Consider the following 8,976-nt stretch of genomic DNA (forward strand, 5'->3'; position numbering starts at 1 on the left):
TACGTGCACCTGAGAGGGCAGGTGGGAACTCAGTTACATGTCTCAGTCAGTAAAGGCACTTGAGAGTAGTGTCGCTGGCAATTCAGCCTGATTTTATACTCTCATCTCCAGGATGGGATTTGAAACTGCGGCCTTTCACTCAGAGGCAGAAGTTGGCATCACTGAAGAAGGGCCCATGCCCGAAACGTCGATTCTCCTGCTCCTTGGATGCTGCCTGACCTGCTGCGCTTTTCCAGCAACACATTTTCATCACTGAACTAATGCTTCACACTGAATCACTCTCTGATAGTAGACTTTTGAAAAGCAAAGCAATGGACTAACAGGATAGTAACCAATACGTACATGTTTACACTGTTGACAGAATGATTAAACAGAGGAGTGGGGAGCAGGTTAATCTCACACCTGTCTGGTTTGCACCCACCGTAATGGAATGGCCCAGTCTGAATCAGCTGATGATAGCAAGCTGGTCATCTCCATGCCGGAAGAGGGGTCACCTCACAGTAACCCTGAATCTTAAGAAAAAGCCGCATATCTCTCCGACAATGTATCAACCAACCGATCATTTCCAATCGAAGTAAATGCAAACGAAAGGAAACTTGGCCAATTCTGTGAGGTTCTCCAATTCATGTGTTACTGTCTAGAATCATTTCCATTGCCTTCCACATGCGGCTTATATCTCTTTTGTCAGAAAGCCATCTATCAGGACAGGTATAAAGAAATCACTGAAACGGTCAATGGAACCTCGCCGAAATGTCAAAGGGATTGCAATGTAAAAGAATGTGAGATATATTCCAGGTTTACCGTGTTCTGCTGCCCTGGATGCTGCAATGCCAGAAGCAAGTGTTGGCCTTGGGGGATGTGCGGTGTTGGCCTTGGGGATGTGCGGTGTTGGCCTTGGGGGATGTGTGGTGTTGGCCTTGGGGGATGTGCGGTGCAGACACACCAGAATGATGTTGGTGCGAACTGTGTTAAAATTGAGCTGTGGTGCGCATACATGTTTAAGAGGATATACTGTACATTGCTGTCAATTATTACTGTCTTCACCAGACAGAATGTTCTAGTCCCATGTCTGATGGTCAGTTTGCAAATAGTAGAAGTAGGATATTAGCATAGTAGTTTCCCAGTTAGTGTATTCTTACTCTTGACTACCCATATCCTGTTCTACCAATCCATGTTATATGGTTGGTGCGTTTATCCCTAATAGAGAAGGACATACCCTGTGGTAAGCTGAAATCAATATCCAATCTCACTCCACCTTTTATGGGTGGCTTTAGTTCAAGCTTAGCCCATCACCTCAAACACAATCAACATGTATGGTGCCAGTGTCTTTGCTAATCTCGAAGACCTGAGTCTGAGCACTTTGCAAGAGTCCGCGCAGGGTATTTCTCTCCTTCCCCACTTGGGCGATAAAACCAGCAGAGGAGAATATCTGGAGTAAAACTGGCCAATTTCCAGTTCCCATCTCCCTTGCAAGTGCATGGTCCCCGTTGTAATAAGTCCATGACCTCAGACCCAGGGTCATCCTTGCCTCCCTTCAATGGGGGCACAGTAGCCCTCATGAGGTGGAATGCTCAAAAGTAACATGAGGAAACACTGGAATTCCCCAGCTCAGCAGGAACAAGGTGAGCTTTTGATCCCTCGGGTGGGTTTCTCCAAAGAACATACAGTTGGTGCCATGAATGAGGTTGTTCCAAACTTTATTATAACAGGAGGGGAGGGAGGATGGAGTCCCAAGGTGGCAAGGGGACAGACTCGGTGCTTGAGGATACAGACCCAGAAAAGTGATTTGATATTTAACTTGGACTGGCCCATTTTGGGAAACTGATAGACCTTAACTGGCAGGCATCGTCCTGTTCGCATCGCAGGACCTGCATCTCCACCTTTAAACAGATCTCTCTCCCAAAACAGACAGGTACTTCAGACACCTGTCTGAAGGCCCCTTTCAAAATGGTACCAGTCATAAGAAGGCATCAAGGCCACTAGTGCCCACCTTGAGGCCATTACTACTAATCAACACAGGAGAGCAGTGGAAATCAATGTTGACCCAACCTAGATCAGATGCGGTGTGCCCATGAAAGATTATTTCTAATGTTTGTTTTTTTACAGGTACACAGTGTGTCCAGGGGCTCTTGGAAGAGAAGTGTTGTTGCCCAGTCCACTGCAGCAAGGAACAGTTCTTGCCGTCCTCCACGCAGCGCGCTCCCCCAGTGTCTGGGATGTTCTCCTGACAGACACCCCCGGCGGCGCTGGCAGGCTAACCACAAACCGCAGCACACCAGCGGCTTCAGCCGCTTCCGAGGGACGTCTCAAGAGGACATCTGGATAGCTTGTCGAGGGGATTCAGGCAACCTCACCTCGAGGGTTTCCCGGGTTGCTCAGCGCAGCAAGTCCTTATTCTGTCTGCCGACCTTCAGCAGCTCGTCATGCTCTTCATCATCTTCGTCGCCACTGGGAGAGCTGGCCCTTTCATTGGCTGACCGTGGGCAACAGGTTGAAGACCCAGCACTGGACATCACCTCAGGGATGGTAACCGATAGCCTGGAAGGTGCGGCAGAGACCAATGTCGACACCGGTTTGACTACGTCATGCTCTGACCTCTCTACCCTGTCCATGTACTCGACGCTGAATGGCTTCGGCAAAGAGTTAGGTGCTGCTCTTCCCCGACTGGGCGATCGCAGCACCCGGAAAAAGGCGGGTCTCTTCAGGTCTTCATTGTCCACGGACACCTCGCCTCCTTCCTCCTCCGGCCTTTCCTCCAGGTCTTCTCCTGGGTTCCAGGAATTCTCTTCCTGCCCTTTGACCTCACGCACAGCACCTCCGCGTGCCTTCACTGCAACATCATGGATCTGGCCCAGAACAGACCGATCCTCCTCCTCAGAGAATGCAACTAGAAATAAGAGCTGCCGTGAAGGCAGACAACCCACTGCTATCCTGGAAGGAGAGCAGGAATTTTACATTTGACCCGGTCTGTGAGGCAGAATTTGCATGTAATTTGTCACTAAATATCGAGCTGCATGTACAGATGAGACAATGGATGTTCATGCTGACGACTAACAGAACTGGAACAGGGTTGGGTTACCATGCTGCTGGTGTCAAAGTGAAAATCAGAAACATATTGGAAGACTCCAAAACCAATTCTTCATCCTTCCCACCCTGGTCTTTGTGTCAGAGTGTGTTAAAGTTTACAGCAGTGAAAGCCATGAGGCATCATGTAAAGCAAAACAGCTCAGAACCTCTGGGTGCCAGCACTTAAAACTGCTGATGACAGGAGTTGCCATACCCTTGTTCAAACATGCTTCACATGTTCCTGAAAAGCCAGGACAGAAACACTTCCATTGCTTCACTGAGCCACGAAAGCACAGGACCTTTAGTTGATGTAACTGCAGTCCCATTTCACATTAACGCCAGTGTTAAAATGAAGCTAATCTGGATGTAGGTTTGCTCGCTGAGCTGGAAGGTTCGTTTTCAGACGTTTCGTCACCATACTCAGTAACATCTTCAGTGAGCCTCCGGATGAAGCTAATCAGAACATCGGTGCCCTCTTTGAGGTGCATTCAGCTAGTAACAGTAAGATTACAAAAACATAGAAGCAGGAGTAGCCATTGAGGCTGTTCAGCCATTCAGTAAGATCGTGGTTGATCAGATTAGGGACTTAACTGCACTTCATGTCTGCCACCTCGTAACTTTTAACTGCCATTGATCTGCCTAACTCAGATATATTCAATGACCAGGTCTCAAGTATTCTCTGTGGATGAAACTTCCATAGCCGAACAATCCTCTGGGTGATGAAATTCCCATGTTCATCTCAAGGGTTATAACACAGAGTGAGGATCTTGGAGGTGCAGCCTGAGTGAGTTGACTGTGTGTGTGTGTCCCTGAGCACACTGTCCTTGCTATGTGAAGGGGTTACACTGAGAGTTACCAGGGGGCAGCCTGAGGTACCCCACTGAAGTGCAGAAGTGTCCTGTAAGTGGATCAGAGATGTGCCAAGAAGAGTCAGAGAGGCTAGCAAATGTCAGATGCCAATATCCATGGATGTGAGGTGTGCTTGGCCAATGTCCACTGAGGGTGTCCTAAGATGCTGGTGCCCGTTGTCCCAACATGCTCTTCGGAATAGGTGGTGAGTTGAGGTTCCCAGGTACCCTCGTCGATTTCCCATCTCGGGAAATTCTCAATACCTAGCTTGCCTGGCAAGTTTGGATGCTGAGTATGAACGAGATGAGTCGAGGTGTTAATGAGGCATTTAACCAGGTAAAATCCCCCTTATCTGACACCTCACTGCTGTGAATGGAGAACTCACCTCATCACTCAGCCAACGCAGCAACAATGGGGTGAGTTGCTGTCCGTGTCGAGATAATTGTCCACTTCTGCCACGAATCTTGCCAAGGCCTACATCATCCAGACTCTGTATGCACTTATATGATTCTGCCCATTGTCTCAGCATCCACCGTTGTCAAATCCCTTCAGAACCTTACATGTTTCAAGATCACCTTTCCAGTGGCCATCGGCCCAAGGTTGTCCTCCTGAGACAAGGCCTTCATCCCAAGAATCGGCCAATTGGACCTTCTGTGAATTGCTTCCAGGGATTACTATCGCTGATGATGCTGCTCCCAGTCAGAATAAGGCTGACTGTTCCTTCCGTCACTGTAGATCGATGTCTGAGACATTCCCATGGACCAGCGACACACATGACAGCAGGAGTTCAAGGAGCAGAGCTCAGGGATGATTCAGGATGGATAATCAAAGCCTGTACATCCTTCATCCCAGCAGCAAATGCGGCCATGCGGGCACTCCTATTTTATTGTTTATTAAGACTCGGGTTGTTTGTGATTTTAGAAATGCAATAATCATTCATTGATTAAATTCTAAACATTAATCTTGGTTTAAAGCATCATCTCATGAGCTGTTAACTCAAATGTATTTGTAGATAGCATTATTGCCTGTTTAGTCTTGCGTGCATTAAGAATGAAGTGTTATGGCACTATTTATTGCAGAGCTTAAAAATGGAGTCTATTGATAAAATATACTATTATAAGACATTAAACTAATATATATGTGTGTGTGTGTGTTAATAACTGGAGATGCACTGAAGATAGCAGAAATGGAATTCCAAGCTTTGAAATGTGGCTGCCTCCCATGAGTCTTGACTATCAACCACTTCTCTATCAGGAGATCATGCAACACCTTTCCAGAATCAATGCCAGATTCTCATCATTAAAATGGCCCTTATGTTCTCCATTCCATCTTCTCTCACCATATTTCACACTCGTGAAAATAATTCCTCAGTTCGTTGCTGGAGTGAAACGTAAAGCAAGAGTAGGCCATTCAACCTATCCGCTATTCAATATGCATCGGGTTGATCTGTTTCTTAATTCCTATGCATCTTTCTTTCATTACCCTGAGTACAGAAACACTTGGTAACTGTGAGAAGTGCAGCTATTTCCCAAACATTCCTACCTCCCATCAACAACAAACGCCCATGCATCTTTTTGGGAACTGGTGACATTGGTAAATGTCCCCAATCATAAGGAAACTGCAAATGTCAGCACCATGTTATTTGACATGTTTCTGCTTTTGGATAACTAGGTCCTGGCTTCATGTAGAGTGAGATACGCATTATCAGGCTTGCTTTAGTGTTGAGCTTGTGAGGAGCTCCTCACAAAAAATGGAATGCCAATGATGGTGCAACATGCCATCTTCACTTCCTGGGTGAAACCGTGCATGGATTTCTGGCAGTGGGGAGCTGCCCAGCAGTTTTCTGCAGTGGAGTAACAGTTGTCCCTTCATTCTCCATAGGGTTCATTTCCACACTCCTCCTTTGCCAAAGTTTTACTTCGACACTTTGCTGATCTCTCGGCCAAATTCCTACTGCAAAAGATTTTTGAAGCAGTAAGTTGTAATATTATCTGACACAAGACTAGGTATGGGCCACAGCTGATGAAAAGAGGCATTACTTTTAGAAAAATTGTATGTTGAAGGAGGCTATCAGCCTCAGCTCATACCTGTGCCAACTCCATCAGGACTGTTTCCCAATTCTCTTACTCAACCATTGAACCTGTTTCCGCTCCACTTTTAGGCAGTGTGTTCCCACTCATCATAACTGACTATATATATATTTTTAAAAACCTCCATCTGTCCTCTTGCTAATCATCTATAAGCTTTTTCCCAAACATCCCAACAGTAATAACAGATTTCCTACACTATTAAGTAGCACCTATACTTTGTCCACTCCCATAACCTACACTGCTCTTGGGACAACAGTCCCTACTTCTCTCATCTCCCCACATAATTCATTCCTGTTTGGAATAATTGCTTTTTAAGGTTAGAACTCAGCCAATAACAGGAAGCCTTGTTCTATCCTCATCATGACCTCAGCATAAAATGGCTGTAGAATGACACATTGTGATACAATTGACTCATTAGGCCAAATGAGTTCATATTTGGAGTCTCACCCCTTAATAGTCTCTGACAAAACTCACTTCGGTGCCATGTGATTGGGTGGCAACACGATGGCATAGGCCTACCAATGAACTGAGGGTGGTCAGTCACCATAGCCTTCCAGGGAAATAAGCCAATACCACAGCATACAGTGTGCACTGGTTTCTACAATTAAAGTATTCACCTTTTCTTTGACAGTACACATTCATGTCCTTAATTAGAATTAGTTAGTGCTGTTGATATATGCATAATCGGTGATGTAGGAGCAATAGGGTAAGATGTTAAAGCTTTGTTCAGCGGTTGTTATCTTCACGCTGCAATGTATTGAATTTTCAATAAATTGTTTTCAAAAGGGTTTATTGTGGTCATTTTAAAACAGCCACTTTCGAGTCTTGGGTCCAATTAGTGTGCATTTTACTGAGGCATATGCTGGGATCACGGTTCACCTGCTTACCCAGAATCGCTTCTCTGCAGATACAAACATTTCAATACTGTTTATGATCGGTGATGCACGGTCCCCCCCTCTTATCCCTCAGCCTTTAGTCTTCTGGCTTCAGTAGTAACCTTCAGCTTTCCCTCTGCTCTGCACAGCCAGGGATAATTGTTACAACTTACAATCTTCATTTGGTTCCCACAAGAATGGCAATATATCCCAGCATTCCTACAGTATTGACTACAATTCCCATCATGCCTCAAGAAAGTGCTCACAGGTAGATTTGTCTATTCTAAGGTGTTTGTGTGTATTTAAATATTGATTGTAATCAATTGTCTTATTTCAAGCTTGTGACAAATTTGTGACCTTGGTAAGTAGCGGAGTGACTGGAGAGGAAAGTGCCTTAAAGTTGGGAAAGGGAAACCTTCCTCCTTATTCCAGTCTATTTGTGACATGAATCCCAGTTATTCTGCCCCAACTTGGTTGACTCTTGACTGCTGTCTGAAAGGGCCCAGCAAGTCCCCCATTTATATTAGCACATTACAAAAATAGCTACAAGAAACTTCATTAGCTCCCGGGAGCACTGAGGGATGAGCAATAAATGATAGTTTTCCCCAGGAGTGTCTTTAACCTGACAATGAACGTAGCACAAGGTACAGTGCTCATGACGACCTTTGGCTTAGTGTGAATATAAATCAATACCTCACTGTGGCCATTGCATCAACTATATGGCATACTGTTACATGAAGAAACGGTAGCCTCTGGCACACGAATGGTTTGCTCACTGTCAGCTCCAAGGTGGTGGCATGGCCCCAGCCTGAGTATTGTGAGAGTGGGTATAACTTGGAGTAAGTGCTAGGGGGAGGGACGTGCTGAAGAACATGCGGTTAAGCCACAGAGAAAGTGGCTGTTTGGAACTGAAGAATATGTGTCTTTGCCTCACAGCCAGAAGGGGAGGTAGATTGCAAGAACAGTCTATCTTTCTCATCATAGACACTAACTACAGAGCATTTCATTTTCACTGTTTGTTTTCTTGGATGTACTTTCTCATTTTCCGCTTGCATCTCCTCCCCATTTATTGGAGTGAAAGTAATGTGCAGTCCCTCGTTCTCTGACCAGTGAGTGGGAAAGTGCTGATATTCAGTTCTTTGGGCAGTGCCTTGTCAAAGTCTGGATTTTTACCAGAGCGTTGAGAATATAATGTGTCCACCACATAGAATGCAGGTAAAATGTCGGTCGCACAGTGACACAGTTGCTCACAAAACTTCCCTTTTGCTCTCTGTCTTCTCTTCCATCCTGGTTTCCAAATGTTGAGCCATGGATGTCCTTTGGATTGGTCCACACTTGTGGACAAAGCCCTGCAGTGATTTACCATTGCCTCCTGCAACATGGCTGACCAGGAAACACTCCCATTCTTAGATCGGAAGGACTTACAGGCTGATAGCTAATCTGTTTAGATGAGAGAGGTGCTGGAAAAGCACAGCAGGTCAGGCAGCATCTGAGGAGCAGAAATATTGACGCTTTGGGCATTCCTGATGAAGGGCTCCTGCCCGAAGCGTTGATTTTCCTGCTCCTCGGATGCTGCCTGACCTGCTGTGCTTTTCCAGCACCACTCTAATCTTGACTCTAATCTCCGGCATCTGCAGTCCTCACTTTCGCCTAGCTAATCTGTATAGCCATGTTATGAATGCACCTCCCCATGGCAACTGCATCCTAGCACAGGACTCAAACCATTTGTAGCACAAGAACTCATTTTCCCTCCTCCATGGTTCAATCTCTTCTAGAAATGCACAGATGGCATGGTACTTGTACTTCCAAATAAACCTGTTGGGGCTATAACCTGGTGTTATACGATTTTTAATTCTGTCCGCCCCAGTCCAACACCGGCACCTCCACATCATGGTGAGGTTAACCATCCCAGTCACAAGCATTTCAACTTGAGACCCTCAGCTTAAAACTCTCCCACCTCTTGACGCAATGTGGTCCAACAGTGGAAATCAAGAGAAGTTATATATTTAAAACGATGGACTTCAAGGATTTTAACCCAGCATCTTGGGAGGAATGGTAATATTTATCGACATCATGGTGGTGTTTTAAGGGCACAC

The 8,976-nt window shown here is 45.7% G+C and overlaps 1 protein-coding gene across 1 annotated transcript in view; it reads left to right on the plus strand.

Moving 5' to 3' along the window:
• The window catches only part of LOC122554965 (protein FAM124A-like), a 40,482-nt gene extending 33,695 nt beyond the window's left edge, over positions 1-6,787 (plus strand). The window contains exon 4 of the mRNA XM_043700433.1: positions 2,107-6,787. Within this exon, the coding sequence (XP_043556368.1) occupies positions 2,107-2,961 (855 nt within the window). The 3' untranslated portion in view covers positions 2,962-6,787. The remainder of the gene's footprint in view (positions 1-2,106) is intronic.
• The last annotated feature ends 2,189 nt before the right edge of the window (positions 6,788-8,976 follow it).

Source organism: Chiloscyllium plagiosum, chromosome 12 (genome assembly GCF_004010195.1).
Source record: "Chiloscyllium plagiosum isolate BGI_BamShark_2017 chromosome 12, ASM401019v2, whole genome shotgun sequence".
NCBI lineage: Eukaryota > Metazoa > Chordata > Chondrichthyes > Orectolobiformes > Hemiscylliidae > Chiloscyllium > Chiloscyllium plagiosum.